We start from the raw sequence: 25,350 nt of genomic DNA on the forward strand, positions 1-25,350 counted from the left end.
GGACCGGTTGGTAGGGCATGTTCTGAGGCATCGAGGGATCAAAAATTTAGCATTGGAGGGGAGCGTGGAGGGTAAAAATCGTAGAGGGAGACCAAGAGATGAATACACTAAGCAGATTCAGAAGGATGTAGGTTGCAGTAAGTACTGGGAGATGAAGAAGCTTGCACAGGATAGAGTAGCATGGAGAGCTGCATCAAACCAGTCTCAGGACTGAAGACCACAACAACAACAACAACATACTGTGGAGTGTGTGGTATTCAGAGGCAAGCAGTTGATTACTGTTGTTGGATGAAATTGTCATTACCAGTATGTCAGAAAGTGAAATAAATTGTAGCTTTGCTATTGTTTCTTTCATGACTTCAGCATTCAGACAAAAGGCACTATAAAAATATAGCCAAGGACAAGTCTCGAGCGTGAGACCTCACATTTGGACATCATGCACTTTATTGTCAGACAATGGCGATAACTGGAACAAAGTCACTCAAATTGGAAGAAAGACTTCCTCCAAGAAGTGCCGCTGCATAAGTGTTGCCAGATCCTGCAGATAGCCTTGCTTAGAATATTTATCAGGGTGGCAAGGTTATTTGTCACAACTTGCAATTGGCATGGACTTAAGCTCCGTGGGGGCCAGTGACCGGACATGTTTTATGTAAAAGAGTGTACATTCTCAGCTTACAACCCTCTGAAAACACTGTGCACTGGACCAGCTTACCCTGCCTTTTCATGTATATCAGTTCAAAGCTTTTTATGATGTTCATGTAAAATGAGGCTACAACTTAGCATTGGCATTTGGTGATCTGTTTCTCCACTTATGTGTGTCATGAACAACACTGACTGTTTCTTGGTGTATTGGTTGCCAGATCCCTAACTGATTGTGGCATTCTCATTGTATCTCTTTTTTGTGTATTACAATTATTAATCCTGTATAGTTTTACACTGTTCAAAGGATAATTTGATATCAGCCATTCTTGCTGCACTGTCTTAGGTTCATTGCTTATTCATAACTTGTGTGACTTTCACCAGTGGTTATACCACTGGTTTTAGACAACACTGCTACACAGGACTGGTAACTATGTAGATATAATTTTATTCCAAAGATATTTATTATTAAAGAGTGAATTTTTTGGTGCCACTAAATGTAAGCAGCGCCACAGGAATTACTCTGTTGCTTGGTACTTAAAGAGTTCCACTTACGAAAGGGATGTCTCTAAGGAGTGGCTAGAAATAGAAATTGAATAATGCACCGCAAATGGCGATATTTGATATTTGAGGTCTTGCAAAGTCAGTGAAAGAGAATCTCCCAGGTAAAAACTAGTTGAAGACAGTAGAAGGAACAGAGCAGGGTAAAACACACGACAGACATTGAGGATTGTGATTCAAATCTGCGTCCAGCCATCTAGATTTAGGGTTTCCATGATTTCTCTAAATTGTTTAGGGCAGATGCTGAGATGGCTCCGTTGAAAGGACAGGGCCAGTTTCCTTTCTTTCCTTTTCTAATCCTAGCATGTGCTTTATGTCTAATAATGTAGTCATTGACAGGATTTTAAATTACAATTTTCCTTTTTTTATGCATTAGAAGAGAGATCACTCAAGAAAATAATAAAAAAGATGGATGTTGAGAGAGGGGGGGGGGGGGGGGGAGAGGGTTGTAGAGAAAAGGCTACAAGCAATGTCTGTTGTGAGTTAAAGGGGTGATTGCTAGCAGAAGCAGAATTAGGATTGACACCCATGAATTTCTGAAAACTGGACAGGAAGAGGGTGAAAATCATTCATTCCTGCAGAAGTTTCCCTGGGCATGGTTTGTAGTAGGTCTCACTACATTATATTTTATAGTAGCAGGTAGCAACTGTGAAGTGTAGTGGTGTGAAACTTATGTGATATATGTACATAACACTGTGTGGAGAATTTTTCATTGTCACATTTTACTGTAATTGTTTTATGTCTTGAGAATCATTAGTTCACTATTTAGATAAACAGTACTGTGAGGTGAAGATATAGGATTGTTACTGATTTCTTAAGAAATTAAATTGGCTATAATTAATGTGGAAACTATAGTTCATATTGTTGTCCTTATACTTTGTGTTGATTTCAGCTAACAGATACATGTGCCTGTTGATACCACATGCTCCAGGAGCAGTCACAGACCTCGCCACTAATGCAGATCTGGGACAGATTCTTATGCACTTCATAAAAGAGAAAAGTATGTTTGCATTTCTGTACTAATATTGGAGTCCCGTTAGTGATGAATATATACTTGAGTGACTCTTTGTTTCAGAGCTCATATGTGCCATTGGGACAGGAGTAGCAGGCCTTTTGTCAGCAAAGAATGAAGAAAATTCTAGCTGGGGTTTCAAGTCGTACTCAATCACAGGGGTATGATAAATAATAATTTTAAGTGAGAGTGTGTAGAACTTCTTTTATTTAGCTTGTGAACTAGATTAATGTTCTGTGTTACATATTCATATTTTTTACATAGAAAGAAAAATTCTGCTGTATTGATCACTAACTTATCAGTCTTATTCTTCATTATCTGTCAGTTACTTTACTATCAGTTACTTTACTAAAAAAAAAAAGCATTAAGCCTTAAATCAAATGTTTCTCTTGGAATGTGCAGTTTTAAAGGTATAAATGTTTCCAAGCAAATAGAAAAATTCTACTACATTCACAGTGATATGGGAAGATTTGTTGGCTTGGTGTTAATTCAACTTTTGGTTCAAATATCAAATTTTGCACCCCATGAATTTGCTCTTCTAACTATAGTACGCACACACACACACACACACACACACACACACACACACACACACACACACACATATATATTCTCTTTCACTTCACCTCAACATCTGTAGTGTATGTGTGTGGGTGGTTGGGCAGACAGGTGGGTGTGTGTACCTAAAAGAAAAGAAATAATTTTAAAAAATCTGAATGGGAATGAAATGTTCTTCCCTTTGAGGTTTTTTTCAGTTGTGTATTTTAATGCTGAAGTTTTTAAATCATATAACAATGTGCTGCCAGTGAGTCATGCAAGTTATTTTTTGTCTGTCTTTTTATTTGCAGTCTTCAATATGTGAACTAGCGCGCCGGTCAGATTTTGCTGACATGCCACTTCTTGTAGAGGATGCCGTCAGAGATGCTGGAGCAACATTCTCTCTATCAGAACCAAATTGTGTGCATGTGGTTGTGGATAGGCACCTTGTAACTGGACAGAACGAAGCTTCCACACTGACAGCTGTCCAGAATCTTGTACTGCTCTCCAATCAGAGGTATTCTTATAAATAATTGTTTTGAAGGGGTATCTTCACTAACAGAGCAGCTGACAGTAGCACAGAAATTGAATTTTCTAGTATCCACAAAATGTGTATTCTTGTTGTGATATGACTGACATTTTAAGACAACATGCTGTGAGTGAAGGTGGATCAAGAGTGCAATTTACCAAGACCACCAGTCTTTTTTTTTTTAAGTCAGTTTGTTTTGAATTTCAATTATCTAGTCATAGGATAGAGAAAAGTTGAATAATTCAGAAAGAGAAGTATATGCACGCACTATGTTGGAGAAGATACAAAATGTGAATGAAAGAGGATTTGTTAAGGATGAAAGATAATAAAGAATAAACAAAAAGTGGATAAATAATAAAAAAAGGATGTTGGGAAAGCAAAGTGCAGAGTAGTATACCATGTAAGTAGATGCCATGGAGAAGAGTGTGCTAGTGACCTAAATTTCATTTGTAACAGCACTGGAGTAAAACATGGAGAAGTTTTTTTCAGTGATGACAGTCACAAGTGGAAAAATCCTGCGCAGGGTAGGCCAACAGTGGTAGAGTTCAAGGGGGCTGCGGAATAAGATGATTTGTGGAAAGGCTAGTTCTCACCGCCAGAGTTCAGAAAAACTGGCCCTAGATGAGAGTATTCAAATAGCCTATGTGGCATACAACTACCATTTAGGTCTCTTCAGTCATGCCATAGAGCATGCCCTTCAGCTGAGTATTGGGTGTCCCTGATACAAACAATTACCTGTGACCAGTGATGCATTCTACCATTTCCTATGTAGAAACCCATACAGTGCCACAAAAAATCCTGGGAGCCATATTGTGATCACCAGATCTCACCACTACCTCCATACAACTCATTAATTCATCTGATCTGTGTGTTCCTGGCTTCTGCCTCCTATCTAAAAATCATTGACAACCTTCCTGACCATCCCATTTTGATGGGGATTAAAGCCCTTAATGATCACTTCTCAGCTCTGATGGATCAGCACTACATTCAATGTCCACTTTTCTTTCATGATTTCGACCGTGACGTGACGGAAATATGCTTCTGTTAAAAACTATGAGGTTCATCCAAGTGAAACCTGGTCAGTGCATCTACCTTTGCCTCACATGTAAAGTGGCGCCACATAACTGCTGGTATGGTGGCGCCATCTGTTGGTAGAGAGTATGACGTGTGTGCACTAATTTGGTGTTACATAGCACCAGTGTGGTTTCACGACAAAGAGAAGGTTGTCACACAAGTTATCGTCCACTACCAAACATGCAGGCGAGTAAGCAGGAACAATGAGGAGTGATTCGATTTTTGGCGGCGGAGGGGGATGGAGACCTTGAAATGTATCAATGAATGAAGGCTGTGTACAGTGAGGGCAGTCAGAGTTGTTCAAGTGTTGTGGAATGGCGCAAACAATTCCTTGAGGGGCACGAGTCACTGGAAGACGATGCTCGTCCTGGACAGGCTCATCATGTCGTCATGCCGGAAAAGGTTGTGGAAGTGAATGCTTTAGTCTTGGACAACCGCAGAATCACCATGGACGAGATCCATTGGTTACTGGGTATTAGCCCACACCATAATGCATCAACACTTGAACTTTAGAAAAATCTGTGCTCATTGGGTTCCCCACCAGTTGACCACCGAACAGCACAATACTTGAATGGTTTCGGTGGGAAATGCAGGAACATCCACCATACAGTCCCGACCTCTCACTGTGTCACTTTCATATGTTCCGACCTCTAAAACTAGCTATTTGCAGGCTTCGATTCCCAACGGATGACAAAGTGTGTGACTGGGCCCAGGCCTGGATCCAACAGCAGCCTACTAGCTGTTTCAAGGATGGAATCGACCAGCTAGTGTTGCAATGGTATAAATGTGCCAACAGTTTTGGTGACTATTTTTGAGTATGTGTACTGTGTATTACTACACTTTTGAGTTACTAGTAACCAGGTTTCATTTGAATGCCCCTCAGAAAGCAGAATGTTGCAGAACAGTGATATATGTTGTACTGGTAACACTGCCATCTTAAAACTGTGTCATCACAGCAGCAGCACAGAGTGTCAGCATGCTCACCTAGCTTTCTGTACATAGAAGCACCACACACTTTTTTTTTTCCAGTTACTCAATTCCCACATTGACCATTAGACTGTACTGTCAGTCAATGGTGATATGCATCCAAAAACATAAAATTATTCAAATACAGCTTTACAGACACAGATATATTACATTACGTAATTTTAGAATCTCATTCAGTATTAAATTGCCTTAAATGTAAAATCAATTCTCAGCTTGTGGGCCATAGAAAAGCAGCAGTGGGATGTATCTGGCACCCGGGTCATAGTTTGCTACCACCTGTTCTAGGACTGCCCCCCCCCCCCCCTCCCCTCATCTGCTACCACCTGTTCTAGGACTGCCCTCCCCTCATCTCCCACATCTTTACTGGAAGCCATCGATGTCACTTCCAGTTTGACCTATGTTTAAAACAGTATCCCACATATATCTATAGACTTTTTATCCGTAAATATTACCTCTCCCAATGTCCCCTTCAAAGTCTCCCAAAAACCTTGTTCATTGTCACACTAAGCAGCTTCACACTCACACACAACTTCTTCGGGCACTGAGAATGAGGATGGTGCCTTCATATACCAACTTTTTTGAGGGCTGCATAAAATAGGCCATCCTTCACTATCAGAAACTGGAGCTGCTGTCTTGGTTCAGGTTCGTTGATGGTATCTCCATGTCCTGGAGTCATGATGGACAACTTCTTCATTTTTAACAGCTCAACTCCTTTCTCCAACTCAAATGTATCCCATTTCTCTTCAAATCCCAAGCTACCTTCTTGGTCATGAGGGAGAGGGGGTTTGCATCCAAATTTCATTGCATTGTTTCTATACAGGGATCAAATGAATGGTTGCATATGACCTGTCTACTTTAGGGATAATAAGGATGCTGTTGCCCTACCTTGAGTGCCTGCAGTACCACACAAGTTGTTAGGGTCCTTGCACCCAGCACTAGTTTTTGCTAGAATTTATATTATTTTCATTGCTACTTTTCTTTGCCCTCTTTTAGGTCTCCCCCCCCCCCCCCCTCCCCCTTTTATGTCTGTTGTTTTGCTCAGTTTGTTTTATTGTCTCCACTTGCCATGTTCTTTTCTTCTATATATGTCATTGCTTCCTGCTCTAGAACTACCTCTCATGCTATTTTAATTGAATCTAACACATTGCTTTCTGATGTAGTGTGTCTGGCCTCCTGTGCTCTGACACCTTCATTTTTGTTTTGTTTTGTTTCTTTAAGTAGAATGGTGCATCCCTCTTAAGGTGGATTTCTGATTGATTTGTATCCTCCCCATCTCTCTCCAAATTCCCTCACAATTTCTACGTTTTTTTTCTGAAGGAGGAAATAGTGGTTTTGAAAGTTAAGGGCACTAGCTTCATTTATTCTTGTATGTGTCTTTTATTGATTCTGGTAGTTAAGCCTTTTGACCAGTTCTTCTGTCTCTTTGTGGGATTGGATTATTTTTTTTTGTTTTTGTTTATACCAGGGCTAGTTCTACCATTAGGCAAGACTAGGTGACAGCCTAGTGCAGAAAGGGTGGAAAAAATTAATTTCAAATCAGTGAAAAAATTTAGCAAAAGAGGAGAAAAAATGAAAAAGAGGAAAAATTAAAACATTGAATTGTTTTCAAAAGCATATGGCACAGTTATTTGGACAAAAGTAAACAGATTGCCTCTATGTACTTAAAAACTAAAGCATCTGCTACTGAGTATGAAATGGAGACAAACATAACCTTGATTCATTTCTGTTGAGTACTGGATCGGGGCACATGCACTGGCTGAAATAGCAGATATGCATTGTTCTGCCATTTGATGTTGGTGTAGTGGAGTGGAGATATCAGAGAGACTGATGGTAGTGAAAAGGAGAGGGCATTACTTTTCAATTCTTGTCTAGGGTGGCAAAACACCTAGTATTGGCAGGTTATTTGCCTTCCTCTCCTAAAAATGTTGATATAGCAGACATTAGGTGTGATGCTTTTCTTAATCTCACAGTTTTAGATCTGCTTCTTGCTTTTCAGTTCTATTTTGTTCCATACAGACTTGCTTGATCATGGTTTTCTTTTCTTTGTGAACTTTCAAATAATTTAATTATGAAATTTAGTTATGCTTCATAATGTTTAACTTGTGTCAGATTTTTGATCTATCAAGAACAACAAACAAAAGCAGTTAAACTAGTATGCAGCATAGATTGGAAATTTCAAAGAACTGATGAGTAATGTCTTAGGATTGGTTCAAAGGACACTGCGGAGGCTTCAGATATGTAGTATGGCTGTCACTTATAAAGGATGATCAGAAAGAGTCCGAAAAGATTGTTGCAGGGCAGATTGTGCAGAGTAATAATCGTTAAGAAAAAAATTGATACAATGCGCCATTTCTGAATTGGCCAATCAGACAGTTGTGCATGCAAATTCAAGCAGCCCAACAGAGGCAGTGTCACCAGATGTGTTCTTTATTTGGTTTCCTAAAACTGAACATAAGACGGTAGTAAAGATTGAACCTGACCAAAAAGCTGTACAGTCTTGTGCACTATTGTCTACACTCTGCGAAGAACTGACACTAATTGTATCCGGCAGGCCACTTGAATCTGTGTGTGCAACGGCCTGATTGGCCAACTTCAATGCTAATTAACTGGGAAATTGTAAAATGTGTTGAATCATTTTTTAACAATTATTTCTCAGCACAACCTGCCCTGCAACACCCTTACGAGCTTTACAGGCTGTTTCTGACCGCTCTGTATAACTTACATTGATATAGCAGAGAGCCTCACTTCCACTTAGCACACTGCAACAAATGCAGGCTGTTTGAAAACATGTTCAAATAACTTGACTATAAAACTTTATCACCTTGGGAAAACAGTGCAACATTTAGTACTCCAATAAATGAGATGTTAAAGTGAACTTTGTGTGTCATTTGGAAAGGAATTGTGCTATTTCAGCAACAAGATTTAGAGAAAGGAAGTTTTTGGCAGCCCTCTGACCCTTTTACTTAAATCATATGGTATCTCATAACCTATCCCATTGTCCCAGGTAGACTTAATAGACCATACCAAATACAATAACCTTCTACATTATATCAAACATACACACAGCATTCTATCCTGCCTGCTCTGTTTCTTGGATTTGAAGCTCTTTCTTGACTGAGTCTCTGGTTTGGTTGATTATCATCTGCAGTTTGTTAGTAAATAGTTTCATTCATGTATTAAAGATACTTACATACTCACTGCACTGCCAGGCAATCTGCTGCTGAAAATTTCCTCTGCCAATGATTGACTGAAAGAAAACCTGTGATCTCCTTCATCACATTAATCATTTTGACACTTAAATGTAACTAGTCTCTCTCTCTGTTACACCAACATTTAGTGTTAACTTTCCTGAAGTCTAAATGTTCTTGGCTGGTCTGGGTCTGATACATAAAAAATCTTTACAATACCTTCAAATCCTTGCATCAGTCTCAAGCAACCCTTCTTTGCCTTCATCTTGTTGATGGTCCTTTCCATAATTCATTGCAGTCAAATCACAACAGTACACAACAGTAGTTCCACTTTCACTGTTACCTTGATTTTTCACAGTTACCCCATTAGATCGCACACTGTAGTTCCTCCATAATCCCATCAATAACACAACTGTTGCCTCCTCTCAAAAAACTCCAGGAAAGTTTACATCTAATCACACACTACTGTCATCATCAGGAATGCATCAGCCACCTTATCTGCCAGAGCTATGTCTCTTGAAGTTGTGCTCAGAAATAAGGCCATTGACTCACTGAGTGCTTTGGCTTCCTGTTCCATCTTCTGTAACATCTTAGTCAAATATATGTTCCTTATTAACCTGTTTTCAAGTAAGTCTTATGTTTGTATGCTTTTGACTGCTCCAGCTTCCCTACATACTGCAACCTTGTTGTTGGTAACCCTTACCTCAGTAGTGAGCGATAGAGGACCTTTCTAACATGCCAACTGCTTATTGACCTCTGTTTAGCTTCCCGTACCGGCATGTAGGTAATAGGCACAGTGTCTATACTACTAACACACAATATCTTATCACGATACACTCTCTGCAGCGCAATAGGCATGACCTTCATGCAATTTATATCATATAAGCGCTTCAGGTTCTCCCTTCAGATAGGAGTATCTTCAGGTCTTTACAGATGGGGCCTTTGTTTTACAGTATGTGTCTGTTTCTAGCATTTGTTCTTGGCTTAAAGCAGCAGTTCTTTTCATTACCCAACTCTTGCTCTCATCTCCCCCTCCCCTCCCATCCCTCTCATGTTATGTATCTGACACAGCTTTCCCTCTTTCACATTTTGGGACATAGCATGTCTTGTTTTTTCTATGGTTGTTGGATCATTAACATATGCTGTGTCATTTCTCCATTTTCTCTGTTGCTAGACATTTATGCTTTATTTCTGCATCTGTCTTTCTTTTCTGTATCGCCAACTTTTTGGAGGTCCTTTTAGCTATCTCTATTTTTCAGGGGTGCAAGCCTTACCTGTTGGTTGCATTTCAGAGTTAATTTTTGTCTTGTCATATCTTGCTCCATCTTTCGTTATGATAGGGTCTTGGTGGAGGTGGGGAAGGTTTCTTTCTTAACAAGTTCCTGATAATTCTCATTTTCTTACTCTTACCTCTATAACTCTGAGAGCAAGGGTTACTGTGACATAATATTTAGATGTGTGCCTGATATGCCTCAATAAGTAAATTGTTTTTGTGATACTTCCTTCTAATTATAAGTTCTTTGCTTGTTATGTTAATTTCATTTTTAGATGGCTTTTAACCTATTTTTTGTTGAGTCTCCATTTCTTTCGTTGTGCTACTTCTACTGTGCGAGTGTCTGCCACTGGATCACATACTTGAATGAAGTTCTTACTGTAAATTTTGAATTGTTATTTTTAAACAGTGTGAAGCAAACTACTTTTTAATAATATATATATTGGCTAATATGTTGTGAAAAGAGTAAAGGTCACCATTGACCATTTAATTCAGTTGACAGTAGATTGGAACTAGTACCTCAGCTTTCAAATGATGTCCTTTAGAACTAAGAACACACACACACACACACACACACACACACACACACACAATACTACATTGTCCAGGCATTGTGGTGTGACTTTGGTAAGGTGCAATATTGCCTGAGTGGATCAGAGGTACAATGAAGATAGGTCAGGAAAGGAGTAGTGATGTAAAGGAACAGTGAGTACTAGGGAAGGAAGGGACAGCAAAGAAACAGGATGGGGTACAATACCAGCTAGCTCAATCTGGTGTAGGGAGGGAAAGCCATGTGTAATACAGTAAGGGATACAAGTTGGTAGGAAGGGCGAAAGCACCATAGAACAAAACACTACTTTCCCCAAAGTCCTCCAAACACTAAACCCATCTCTCATACAGACAGTCAACTATATTCTTACCATGTTTGAGCAGGAGAGGAATACAAACAAATCCATGTCACAGCCAAGAACACTAATGTGTTGTCCTCATATACTAACCTGTTTATGGGCTCCTGAAAGGAATCCTCTTTAGCCATCTAAGAGCCCCTTGTCTGGCTAAAGTTCATTGACAATATCTTCATGGTCTGGACCCAAGGCCAAGACACACACCCTCTCCTTTCCTATATGGAATTATCACATTTTTCATATACATATCACCTTATCCGCTTTAGCCCTGTTTACCAATTTTTCATATTTCGATCTCCATTTCCTTGATGGTTCCATGTTGTTGTTGTTGTTGTGGTGTTCAGTCCTGAGACTGGTTTGATGCAGCTCTCCATGCTACTCTATCCTGTGCAAGCTTCTTCATCTCCCAGTACCTACTGCAACCTACATCCTTCTGAATCTGCTAAGTGTATTCATCTCTTGGCCTCCCTCTACAATTTTTACCCTCCACGCTGCCCTCCAATGCTAAATTTGTGATCCCTTGATGCCTCAGAACATGTCCTACCAACTGGTCCCTTCTTCTAGTCAAGTTGTCCCACAAACTCCTCTTCTCCCAATCCTATTCAATACCTCCTCATTAGTTGTGTGATCTACCCATCTAATCTTCAGCATTCTTCTGTAGCACCACTTTTCAAAAGCTTCTATTCTCCTTTTGTCCGAACTATTTATCGTCCATGTTTCACTTCCATACATGGCTACACTCCATACAAATACTTTCAGAAACGACTTCCTGACACTTATATCTATACTCGATGGTTGGTGGTCATGTCAACATAAAAAGCTGTTCAGAATCTGCAGTGAACTTGATTGATGCCTTTGCTAGTTTCATCAATGTCTGTACCCTGACAAAGAACTGACGTAGGATGTGCTGCATTGGTGCATGGGAGTGGTTCAGCACCTGGGGCTTTCAAAAAGTTATGACTCATGTGGCAAATGGTTGCAGAGATGCAAATATACCATAGCTTCAACTATCTTTCACTATGCCCTCAAATGAGGAATGTCCATCCTTCCAATAACCATCTTTTCCACCTTTCTTGAAGTGCCATTTTGTAACCAACAACACTATGACATTTCTTTGTCCTTCCTTATACCACACCTACTCCCAACCATTTGCCACATGAGTTATAACTTTTGGAAAGCCCCAGGTGCTGAACCACTCCCATGCACCAATGCAGCACATCCTACTTCAGTTCTTTGTCAGGGTACAGACATTGATGAAACTAGCCAAGGCATCAATCAAGTCCACTGCTGATTCTGAACAGCTTTTTATGTTGACATGACCACCAACCATCTGTCCAGTCACATGGATGTCCACCACCAAAGTCTGACCAGAAATGAAGTTGAACATCCTGTGGGAGAGGATGTTACTAAGCAGGAGATATTTCCCACATTGTACCATGCAAATTACCATCCTCCCCACAACACTGCTTTCTCCGAATTGCAAAGACAAGAATTGTCCCTAAAATTGCCACTGCCTTGCTTGTATATATACGAAATACTAATTTTCACAAAAGGGAGCATCTTAAAAAAGGAAAATCTCTTCAAACACAACTATGATATACACACATACGAAACTAGACAGAAGATGAACCTACACAGGTACACAATAAATACAAGCATATGCAAAAGAGGAGTGTATCATTCCGGAGCTACGTTATATAACCATATGCCTTCTTACCTAAAATGCATACCAATATTAAATGCATTTAAAGTAAAGTTAAAATGGTTCTTGCTTGACCACTGCTTCTATTCTTTGTCTGAGTTTATGGAACATCATAATAAGTAAACCTCATTTATCATATTTCACTAATTGTCAATTCATAATATAGTTTACATTGTGCTTATCATGTCATCTCACTTAATAACTGCTACTATCACATGTAGAAGCAATGTAGTACACCAACCTACATTATTATGCATTTTTATTATGTCACCAATGTAGTCAAAATGATTACTGTATTGTAAACTAACTAGGTTTACCACTGTCCTATATCACATGTACAAACAATGTATGAAACTGATTCTTGGACCAATAAATAAATAAACTAATTCTTCTTTCCTACAGACACTCTGGCCTCCATCTCTTCTAGCCCCAGAGGTCACCTCTGCATCTAGTCTTGTGCATATCCTCTGGTATTCTGCCCCCCCTCCCTCTCTCCAACACCATATCCTCTCTTCATTTATTCACTTATGTCTAACTTATTTCTCTATTAATCTAAACCTATATTTCTCTTTGTGGTTATCATCTTCCCACATTCTGTTCTGCTTCTTCTGCCCTCCCACCACTCTCCCCACTTTCATGCAACTTCCTTAACCCAAGCCTTGTCTTTCATCAGGTACTACATGCAACTTCCTCTGCCTGGATCATAGTGAATTTACTGATGCACACTTATATCCCATTTCCTTGTTGCCCCCCCTTCTTTCTGTAGTCTTTGACCTCCTTTCCTACATACCTCCCCTCTTTGTTTTCTCTCTCATTATCAAATCAAGTCAATTTTACAAGTGCTGTCAGACTTCCCACAATCACATACACACAATGAAAGAATTCAGAAAATGCTGAGGAAGCAAAAACTGTTGCACTTGCAGTTCAAAAGAGAATGCACAAATGAAGACAGGCAAAATTTAGTAGAGATTTGGGCATCAGTAAAAAGATCAATGCGCGAAGCACACATCTATCACCACTGTCATACCTTAGCAAGGGACCTAGCTGGGAACCACAGAAAAAGTAAAATCACTAAGTGGGTTGACAGCTTCTATCTAGTCACTGATTGCAATAGAAGATAGCAAAAGGAAAGCTAAAGTTTTAAATCTTGTGTTTAAGATATCGTTCATGCAGGAGGTTCATTCAGGCACACCATCATTTGGACATTGCACAGACTCCCATATGGAGGACATAGTAAGAGCAATCCCTGGCATGGATGAAGAGTAATCTGTGGTGTTGACCCCTTGCTTAGCTTGCATTTTGTCATGAATCTCTTACCCAGCACAAAGTCCCAAACAACTGGGAAAAATGCATAAATGTATGTTGTTGTTGTGGTCTTCAGTCCTGAGACTGGTTTGATGCAGCTCTCCATGCTACTCTATCCTGTGCAAGCTTCTTCATCTCCCAGTACCTACTGCAACCTACATCCTTCTGAATCTGCTTGGTGTATTCATCTCTTGGTCTCCCTCTACGATTTTTACCCTCCACACTGCCCTCCAATACTAAATTGGTGATCCCTCGATGCCTCAGAACATGTCCTACCCACCGATCCCTTCTTCTAGTCAAGTTGTGCCACAAACTTCTCTTCTCCCCAATCCTATTCAGTACCTCCTCATTAGTTATATGATCTACCCATCTAATCTTCAGCATTCTTCTGTAGCACCACATTTCGAAAGCTTCTATTCTCTTCTTATCTAAACTATTTATCGTCCATGTTTCACTTCCATACATGGCTACACTCCATACAAATACTTTCAGAAACGACTTCCTGACACTTAAATCTATACTCAATGTTAACAAATTTCTCTTCTTCAGAAACGCTTTCCTTCCCATTGCCAGTCTACATTTTATATCCTCTCTACTTCGACCATCATCAGTTATTTTGCTCCCCAAATAGCAAAACTTCTTTACTACTTTAAGTGTCTCATTTCCCAATCTAATACCCTCAACATCACCCAACTTAATTCGACTACATTCCATTATCCTCAAAATGTTTATAATAAGAGTAAAAGAACTGATGTATATAATAAGAATAAAAGAACTGACCTACAAAATTACAGACCAACATCCTTAAAATCAGTTTGCTCCAGAATTCATGAACAATTTCTCAGTTCTAATGTAATAAATTTCCTTGTGATGATAAAGCTTCTGTCCAAAAATTGGCATGATTTTAGAAAGCATCACTTGTGGAAATTCTCAGCTTGCCCTTTACTCACATATAAGTTGTGAAATATGGATGAAGGGCAACAAGCAGATTCCATATTCCTAGATATTGAAAATGCATTTGACATGGTGCTCCACTGCAGACTATTAACAAAGGTATGAGCATACAGAATAGGTTCCCAGATATGCGAGTGGCTTGAAGACTTCTTAAGTAATAGGAACCAGTATACAATCCTTGATAGGGAATGTTCATCAGAGACAAGTGTATCATCAGGAGTTCTACAGGGAAGTGTTATAGAACTGTTTTTATTCTCTGTATACAAAAATGATCTGATGACAGGATGAGCAGCAATCTGCAGCTGTTAGCTGACGACGCTGTGGTGTATGGGCATGTGTCGTCGTTGAGTGACCGTAGTGGATACAAAATCACTTATACAAAATTTCTAATGGGTGTCTGGGAAGTAAGGACAAATTTGTATTTTGCGCCATTTTGTCATATGATGGTTGACAGCCGTGGTTTTTTCATGTTTATTATCTGCAATCCCCATTAGTAGCCTGATACCTTTTGTATGGTGAGCATTGTTGTTTGATGTTTATTTTCATCATGGAGCAGATGAGAACTGAGCAATGTATCCAAGTGATAAAAAGTTATTACAGAAACAATTACAGTCCCATGGCAGCCGTTCGTGAATTGCGTGTGACACTCAAACATAATGCTACTCCAATGGAATCATTAGTTTGGAAGTTGATCTGGAAGTTTGATACCATGGGTTCTGTTTCAAATGTTAAGGAAACAGGATGTCTGCATTCTGTTCGAACACAAGACAACATTGCTGTCATGCATGACAGTGTGACTGTTAGCCCCAGAAAATTGGTTCACTGACGAGCTCAACAATTCAATTTATCACCAAGTTCACTGCATGAAATACTTTCAAAAAATCTGAAAATACATGCTTCAAGATTCAACTTCCACAAGAGTTGAAGCTTGCACAGCGTGGAAAGAGACACAGATTTGCTCAGTGGGCCTTAGCTCGACATGTGGAGAATGAGAACTTCACAAAAAGAATAATTTTCTCAGATGAGGTGCACTCCATGCCAGTGGGTACATCAGTAAGCAGAACTGCAGAATTTGGGGCAATGAAAATCTGTGAGTCCACAGTGCACAACTGCATGGTGTGGGTTCCAGGCAGGAGGAGTGATTGGCCCATATTTTTTTTGGAAATGATGAGGGAGCTGCTGTCATTGTGAACAGCAACCATTACTGAAGCATACTTTCTGATTGGTTTTTCCTTCTTATTAATGAAAATAACAGTTTTTGGTTTGAGCAGTTTGGTGCGACATATTACAGGTTCCGTGAAACGATTGCTCTTCTGAATGAAAAGTTTTCTTAAAAAAATTCCCTCTTTGCATGGCAACGAGGAATGGCCTGCCAGATCATGTGATCTTACACCTTGTAACTTGTTTTTGTGGGGATTTGTGAAATTGAAAGGGTATGTGAACAAACCACAAACATTACAACAACGGAAGGAAAAGAGTTATTAACAGCATCCCACAAGATGTTTGTGAATGCATCATTGACAACTTCAATAAACAGATTGCTCATTGCCGCACTGACTTGGGTGATTGTATGGAGAATATAATTTAGCATATATAAATGGGAGAAGTTACTTAATGTGTTTGTAAAAAAGGAAAAAAAACACAGTTTCAATAAATTTTGTGTGTTCTATATCACTTTATTATTCGTCCCTACTTCCCGGATACCCTCTAGCTGGTGTGATGAATGGCAGCTAGCTCTAAATGTAGTAAAATATAAATTATTGCAGTTGAGTAGGAAAAACAATCCCATAATGTTAGAATGCAGAATTAGTAATTTGCTACTTGACACAGTCATATTGATTAAATATTTAGATGTAACATTGCAAAGTAATGTGAAATAGAACAAGCGTGTTTCAAGGATTGTAGTGGCGAAGGTGAATGGTCAACTTTGGTTTATTGGGAGATTTTTAGAAAAGGGTGGTTCATCTGTAAAGGAGACCACATATAGAACACAAGTGTGACCCACTTTGGAGTCGTTCTCAAAAGTTTGGCATTTGAAGCTGACAGCAGAACAGTCCTACTGCTGCCAACATAAATTTCACAAAAGGACCATGAACATAAGAGAAATTAGGACTCATACAGAGGCATATAAACATTTGTTTTCCCCTAGTGAGTGGAACAGGAAGGGTACGACATACCCTCTGCCAAGTACTGTACAGTGGCTTGCGGAGTATGTATACAGCTGTAGATGTAAGTTACCACCAGCTGTGACTTGAAGTTATACCTGATGGCTTCCCACACCATGACACCAGGAGGAACATTACTGTACCTCTCCAAAACAATGAATATTGGGACCTCTCCCCAGGTTGCTGGTATATTTGTGAGTGATGGCCATCTGGGGTTGTGCAGAACTGTAATTCTTTGCTGAAGATATGCAATGCCATTCATCAGTCATGATGCTACTCCAAATGCAGCCTATGTACGGGACGATAATTCCGTAGCCCTGCCACTAGTAGCTTCCGAGGAATGGTGCAAGGTGATACAAAATGTTGCAAGGAGTGAAGGTGTTACCAAGTACTTGGTGCACAATATGGCTAATCTCACTTGTGATGGTCAAATATTGCCGACCAGAATGTTGATGACAGTTTGCCAATGCAGGCCAACATCAGCAGTCCGTAACATCCAAATACCCTTATGAATCTGTATATTGCACTATTTGACCAGCCGGTCTCATGGAAAAGCACAATGAGGCAACTTTCAGACTACGTCAGGTGCTGATAACATTGTCTTTCACAAATACATGACATCTTCACTTCCTTCACAGTGACTACTCAACATCTGATACTGTTTACACCCCTTCTACATCTACCTTTACATTTATACTTAGTATGCCAACAGACGCTGTGCTGAAGAGGATCCTTTGAGTACAAATGTCACTTTCCCCTAATCCTTTTCCAGTCGCAAATGTCTCGCGGGAAAAAAAATTGCTGATAGTACTCCACGTGGACTCAAATCTCTGAAATTTTTTTTTCATCGTCTTTTTTAAAAGATTTATGTTGGGGAAGCAATATGTTTGTTGACTCTTCTAAGAATGTACACTGGCAGAACTTTAACAGTAAACAATACCGTGATGCAGAACTTATCTCTTGCAGTGTCTGCCACTGGAGTTGGCTGAGCTTCTCCATGGTGTGCTTTCATGCTTACTAAATTAACCAGTAACGAAACTCACTACTCTTCTTTGGATCTTCTCTATTTCCTGTATCAATCTTATCTGGTATGGATCCTAAACTCATGAGCAATTTTGGTCGAACGGTGGGTGTGGGAGGGGGGGGGGGGGGGTGGAGGGAGTTTATAAGCTACTTCCTTTGTTGATAGTCTACGTTTCCTGAGATTCATCCAGTGACTGTCAGCCTGTCATCCACATTACATCCAATTAGTTTTACATGGCTGTACTACTTTAAATTGCTCCATACACATGCTCTTAGATATTTTGTGTTTGTAACTGCCTCCAGTAATTGTTCTAAAATCCTGTAATCATACAATAATGGGCCTTTCTGCCTATTTGTGTGTGTTGCATTGCAGTTGTTTATATTGAGGATCGATTGTCAGTCTGAGCATTTCACTACAATTTTCTCACATGCTCGCTTCTCTGTATACAACAGCATCATGCACGAAAAGCCTCATGGTATTTCCTACATTTCTCACTTGTTCATTTATATATATTGTGAGGAGTAATGATCATACAAAGCTCCCTTAGGTAAACCTGAAGTTACTGTTATTTCTGAAGATTTCTCTCTGTTGAAAATGACATGCTGTGTTCTGTTTGTTAGAAACACTTCAACCAGTCACATAACAGGTCTGATGTTCCATACACTCATATCACCAGGCAGCAGTGAAGAACTTATATGCCCTACCAGGCCTGGTAACAACACTAAACATGAACAATGCTAATGCACTCTTGTAGCCATTCAACCTGCCAGAGAAAATTATCCAACCACGTCTTCAGGGCACGCCACCTTTTTTGTCTGTGTGTGTGTGTGTGTGGGGGGGGGGGGGGGGGCACTTACTGTCTTAGCTGTAAGATGGATGGTTATCTTTGCTCTTTACATTATTTGCATGCCATGCATATTATTAGTTTTAATGTAAAGTGATTTGAATTGAAGTGTGTTTTTACTATTGAGAAATATTTTATTATTATTTGCCAGCCGCCAGGGTAAAGGATCCAGCAAGTAGAACTTTATTTATCCAGTATGAGGAGACTATATTCGGAACCAAGAAACAACAGTGCAGCTTCAAGTTTTTGCTGCTGGAATTGTAATTTGTCCATTGTAAGTATGTTTTTGTGTTATAAGAAGGCTTGGTACGGAGATGGACAGATGCTTCAAGAACAAGAAGAAATCAGGGCAGTCATTTTGTATATTATCATTTATTTGCTTTTTTATTGTACATAAGATGGTTAATGAGGCAACATATTTGCAGTGCAATGTAACACAATTTATCTTACCAATTTTAATTATTTTATCTCACAATTTTAATTTTATGGTGTGATGAAATGTAATGGGTGTGGCATGAAAAAGTATGTCTCAATGTATGTTTTTATAAATTTATTAATGGTGTAGCCATTGTATACCTTCTTGTGGTTCTACACCAAGTACAGACAAAAGATAGCCATAAAATTCTAAAGATAATACTCCTAACTTTTGGAACCACAGCTCCATTCTGCATGACTTTAAAGCTGTTGTAGGTGTATGGTTGAAGAAGGAGGACATGTTTGCAATACCCAAATTACAGACTACTCACTGTATTTGCATAGGACAAATTGGATGACTGTTAACATACTTGTGCTCATTTACAGTAAGTCATTAAAATGGCAACACATTATTCTGAATGACAGAGTCCTAATCCATAGCAGCAGTCACGGATTAAGGTTGGTTGGGGTCCTGGAAGCAGAAAAAATTGTTGCTGCTTTTCTCCCCACACCAAAAAGATCATAAAAATAAGAGTACGTATTAACCACATTTTTAAATAAATAAACAATATTATTTGAGATTTGTGTTTTATTTCCATTAGAATTTGAATATGGTATGTGTATAATGTAATTACGTTCTTCTCATACTCTGTCACATTAAAGCAGTATCCACTTGTTTGCATTAGCTTCTATCTTAAGTGAGCATTGTCATCTTGAGTGAAAACTTTCACATTTAACATATTATTCCATACGGCATCAAGCCAATGTTTCCTTAATGATAGTATGTCTTCCAGTCACATTAATGTGACCACCTATAAAAGGCCTGAATAACCAGCTTTTGCAGTGCCAGATATGCAGGAAGAGAACCAGTGAGATTCTAGTTGTTACCAACAGGAATGTGGAACCATGTTGAATCTGGTGCCACGTTCAGATGTACTAGGTTTTTTGGTAGAGGATCCATGGTGCAAATAGCCCGGTCAAAGTGGTCCTACAGATTTTTGTTTGTGCTTAAATCTGAGGCGTTTGGTAGTCAAGGGAGTACAGTAAACTCACCCTGGTGCTCTTTGAACCATGCACATATGCTGCAGCTGTGTGACACATTGCATTGTCCTTGTGGCAGATGTCACCAGTCTGAGGAAGAACGAACTGCATGTAGTGAAGTGTTACATACTGTTTAGGAAACAACATTTCACACTCCTTGGTAGTACAAGGAAAGATGATCGTGATATAATAAATTAAGTTGCAGACAAGTCACGGAACATATACTGTGTGTGTCGCTGTTTGTTTTTGTATGTGTAAACATTAAACAGGAGGTGTAGACTACGAAAAAATGGCAAGATGTGACAACAAATTAAACAACTTCACCTACTGCGGGTGGGGCCTTTTACATTTTGAGGTTGCAGATCGATGGTGGCATGACCGTCAAAAAGCAGTCATGCTCTCCAAGAATGAAAACAAAAGAAAAGATGGTTTTGTGACAAATGAAATATACTGTAATCTTGAATGTCATGGTGAGCCTATTTAGTTTGGCATATTTAGTTTGAAAAGTTGTGTTCTATTCAAATTCATGAGTTACTTTAATGATCTGTACACTCATTCAAGGCAATATACGTTTGTGAAATGAAAGGAGTGGACATGTTTCTTCATGATATGAGTAGAAGTTACCTTCTTTTGTTCCAGTAACAGCTGCAGAACATGAAGAAGTCAGGCCTTTCCTCAACTACATATGGGATTTCAGAGGCACTGATTAGCAGGATGGCTACTTCAAGATCATCAGTTATGATGACCTGATTGGAAAAAAAAGTAAATATGTCATATGTTACATCGGGTGGCAAATCTCATGAAGTGTTCTTACTCAGCTTCAATTACAAGGTTCAAGCCAGTAGCTACATAAAACCCTAAACCAACAATAAAAACACTTAACATGGCTCCCAGTATACAGAACATGGAGTATTGGAGCAAAAGGAAGAAAATAAAGAACCATACATTTTCAAAATCTTGAAAGTCCACAAGTGATAAATCATCCCACTGCCAAGAGCAACAAGGATTAAACAAAAGGAGAAACTATAAGTGAACGGATGTAACTATATTGTCTAAACTCAGTAACAGCCTGTTAAGAAGAAATCAGTAGGAAATATTGGAACAATTCATGAAATCTGAAGACCGACCGTATTTGTACAATTGTGGTACAAGTATCATGTTAACTTCAAATTAAATTTACATATCAAGTAAAAAATGTCTTTATATGAATAAAATTGAGGGTCTATACAAGGGTGATGTGCTTGAGGACAATATTATGGAAATGGAAGAGGATGTAGATGAAGATGAAATGGGAGATACGATACTGCGTGAAGAGTTTGACAGAGCACTGAAAGACCTGAGTCGAAACAAGGCCCCCGGAGTAGACAACATTCCATTGGAACTACTGACGGCCTTGGGAGAGCCAGTCCTGACAAAACTCTACCATCTGATGAGCAAGATGTATGAAACAGGTGAAATACCCTCAGACTTCAAGAAGAATATAATAATTCCAATCCCAAAGCAAGCAGGTGTTGACAGATGTGAAAATTACCGAACTATCAGTTTAATAAGTCACAGCTGCAAAATACTAACACGAATTCTTTACAGACGAATGGAAAAACTAGTAGAAGCCAACCTCGGGGAAGATCAGTTTGGATTCCGTAGAAACACTGGAACACATGAGGCAATACTGACCTTACGACTTATCTTAGAAGAAAGATTAAGGAAAGGCAAACCTACGTTTCTAGCATTTGTAGACTTAGAGAAAGCTTTTGACAATGTTGACTGGAATACTCTCTTTCAAATTCTAAAGGTGGCAGGGGTAAAATACAGGGAGCGAAAGACTATTTACAATTTGTACAGAAACCAGATGGCAGGGAGCGAAAGGCTATTTACAATTTGTACAGAAACCAGATGGCAGTTATAAAGAGTCGAGGGACACGAAAGGGAAGCAGTGGTTGGGAAGGGAGTAAGACAGTGTTGCAGCCTCTCCCCGATGTTGTTCAATCTGTATATTGAGCAAGCAGTAAAGGAAACAAAAGAAAAATTTGGAGTAGGTATTAAAATCCATGGAGAAGAAATAAAAACTTTGAGGTTCGCTGATGACACTGTAATTCTGTCAGAGACAGCAAAGGACTTGGAAGAGCAGTTGAATGGAATGGACAGTGTCTTGAAAGGAGGATATAAGATGAACATCAACAAAAGCAAAACGAGAGTAATGGAATGTAGTCGAATTAAGTCGGGTGATGCTGAGGGAATTAGATTAGGAAATGAGACACTTAAAGTAGTAAAGGAGTTTTGCTATTTGGAGAGCAAAATGACTGATGATGGTCGAAGTAGAGAGGATATAAAGTGTAGACTGGCAATGGCAAGGAAAGCTTTTCTGAAGAAGAGAAATTTGTTAACATCGAGTATAGATTTAAGTGTCGGGAAGTCATTTCTGAAAGTATTTGTATGGAGTGTAGCCATGTATGGAAGTGAAACATGGACGATAAATAGTTTGGACAAGAAGAGAATAGGAGCATTCGAAATGTGGTGCTACAGAAGAATGCTGAAGATTAGATGGGTAGATCACATAACTAATGAGGAAGTATTGAATAGGATTGGGGAGAAGAGAAGTTTGTGGCACAACTTGACCAGAAGACGGGATCGGTTGGTAGGACATGTTCTGAGGCATCAAGGGATCACCAATTTAGTATTGGAGGGCAGCGTGGAGGGTAAAAATCGTAGAGGGAGACCAAGAGATGAATACACTAAGCAGATTCAGAAGGATGTAGATTGCAGTAGGTACTGGGAGATGAAGAAGCTTGCACAGGATAGAGTAGCATGGAGAGCTGCATCAAACCAGTCTCAGGACTGAAGACCACAACAACAACACATGAATAAAAGAATTTTTAACGACGACAGAGTAATTCTTGGTGGGTTTAGAGGAAAAGAATTTTTAATCATCTTCAGAGAAGAAGATTTCAAATCGTGACATCGATACAGTAGTAATTGAACAGTGTTCAGGGGTGCTGCTATATGACACAGTGCAGTCCACCTATCACTATTATTTGAAACATCAGCTATGCCGGGTGGTGAAAATCATCATGGTACATCACCACATCCACGCGGTTGCATCAGCTACACAAAGAGAGAGTGCAGTTCATAAAAAAGGGTAAGGTGTTGAGAAAAGACAGAAATTCACTTTCAAAACCTTTTTTCTCTTTTCGTCTAGACAGTGACACCGTGTTTCAGTGTTATCACTTTTAAGGAAACTGTGCAGTAACAATTTATTACAGTAATAGAGGGTACATAATAGAGAATATTTGCAATATATGCCAGTCATTCCTAGCAAAACGGCCTTGGAGGCTCTAGAGTTGTTTAAAGGTTTATTACAATAAGTGTCTGATGAAATTAATTCTGATTTTAAGAAATTATCTGACAAAGTAGACGCAACATAAGAAACTGTCTGACATTAGGAAGGAATTATCTGGTAAAATTGAATTTCAAATCAAAAGTCTCCACCAGGAACAACCTACTGAGAAAACTTCTGCAATGGCACTTTGCTGCTCTGCTGCAGAGTATACCTGTCCTGTTTGGTATGAGTCAGCACATGCTAAACAGGTGGATATTGCCCTAACCGACACAGGAGAATTATAACACACTGCTTGTAGTCACCTCCAGTTGAATGGCTCTACCACCTTGCAGGAATTGCACCACTCCTGTTCGAAGAGAAATAGCAGCAAGCAGGGAAAGAGCGAAACTGAAGCATGGGCAACAACCCTACCCACGATGACTAAGGTCAAGGAAAAGCTTCCTTAGAACAACTGATGAGGAAGCCAGGCTGCAACTACGAGGGGCTGAGATATCCCAGCCTCCTGGTTGGAGAAGATTTTCAGAATCTTTACCCTCTGTTCATGATGAGAACTGACCATTTTGGAAGTCCTTGAATAGGCTGAGGTCAAGAGTGGGCTAATCAAGGGCTAACCTGGCAAAATGGGGATAGGTTGAAGAAAACAAAACCCAATGTGACTGTGCAGGCTGTTCTACATATGCTTCTGTGTTGATTGTTCCAGCTACCTGTACTGATGATGACCTTCACCGGACAGTGAGAAATGCACTGGAAGTGGCCAAATTTTGGTCAAATATCATATAAACTGTGTTGCTCTGTCAATAATCGTATAAACTGTGTGTGTATGAGAATAATAATAATAATAATAATAATAATAATCTGGCAAAATATATTTTAATATTGAGGAACTACCTGAAAAAGTAGAGTCTAAAAGTAATGAACTGTCTGTCAAGGTAGAAAAAATGAAAGAAAAACTGAAACTAGAGACAACAGAACACACCCAATAGGAAATAGAAGCTAAATTAATTAGCATTGCAAGTACTTTGACCCCATTGCCTAGGGAGTTGAAGGATGAGATCAGTAAACAATGCAATTCAGTTGACAAGGAACTAATACAACAATTCAAAGAATTAGATGTAAAAAATCAACAGAGTAGGTAAATTTGCCGTTAGCATTCATCCAGGTTCAAAAGCAAACCTCAGAGGCAAATGAGCTTGTAACTGTTTTAGAACAATGCAAAGAATTTAGAGAAATAGTTAACACACCTGAAACACTATGTAATTTGGAGGAACGATTACATGAATTTGTAAATTCTACTTTACAAGAGAATGAAGAATTCCTTAATACTAATACTCAAGGGAAGTGAAGAAGAAAAAAAAATTAACAAGATTATGGGAGGCTATTGAGAGTACTAAGGAGGAAATCAATAAGAAGGCAGATGTATATAACAGTGGGTTATGAAGTAGTTTATTTGAGGATTTACAAGTGGGGAAGTAATATGAATTTATCAAAGCAGTGTCTGAAATTAAACCAGACAGGGAAGGTCACTCCACCTATTTTTCAGAGTATTTTGTAGATCTTTACCAAAGACCTGGGAGGATAGCAGAAAGACAGATTTTGCCTTGAGTTATTTGATAGTGATGCAGAAGAATAGGGTACTGCTCATTCTGAGGATTTTTAGCTTGGGAGGATTTTAACCCTTACACAGGTACATTTTTTGTAGCAACTCAGTGAAGATAATTTTTTTGATGTCTTATTATAAATGTGATCAACTGACTATATTTAGTCTTTGATAATTTTATTTTTGTGATTTAGGACCAAAATCTATGGTGGTACATATATCATCATGGTGCCTTTGTGAGATATCAAAACTGATGGCAAAT

At 39.1% G+C, this 25,350-nt stretch overlaps 2 protein-coding genes across 5 annotated transcripts in view; one reads left to right on the forward strand and one right to left on the reverse strand.

Annotated features, from left to right (window-relative positions):
- LOC126486196 (glutamine amidotransferase-like class 1 domain-containing protein 1) overlaps nucleotides 1–25,350 on the forward strand; it is an 86,650-nt gene that overhangs the window by 49,389 nt on the left and 11,911 nt on the right. Inside the window, exons 4-8 of one of the 4 annotated variants that reach the window (XR_007588087.1) lie at nucleotides 2,093–2,200; nucleotides 2,276–2,373; nucleotides 3,061–3,266; nucleotides 18,851–18,973; nucleotides 20,794–21,368. Coding sequence is in view for 2 of the 4 variants with exons in the window: in XM_050108931.1 (XP_049964888.1) it covers nucleotides 2,093–2,200; nucleotides 2,276–2,373; nucleotides 3,061–3,266; nucleotides 18,851–18,878 (440 nt within the window). In the remaining 2 variants the exon portion in view is untranslated. Of the gene's footprint in view, nucleotides 1–2,092; nucleotides 2,201–2,275; nucleotides 2,374–3,060; nucleotides 3,267–18,850; nucleotides 19,693–20,793; nucleotides 21,369–25,350 lie in introns of those variants that run through there. The other 3 variants (XR_007588088.1, XM_050108933.1, XM_050108931.1) reach the window with 3 other exon arrangements.
- The window catches only part of LOC126486232 (uncharacterized), a 97,656-nt gene that overhangs the window by 14,089 nt on the left and 58,217 nt on the right, over nucleotides 1–25,350 (reverse strand). The window lies entirely within an intron of this gene.

Source organism: Schistocerca serialis, chromosome 1 (assembly GCF_023864345.2).
Source record: "Schistocerca serialis cubense isolate TAMUIC-IGC-003099 chromosome 1, iqSchSeri2.2, whole genome shotgun sequence".
Taxonomy (NCBI): domain Eukaryota; kingdom Metazoa; phylum Arthropoda; class Insecta; order Orthoptera; family Acrididae; genus Schistocerca; species Schistocerca serialis.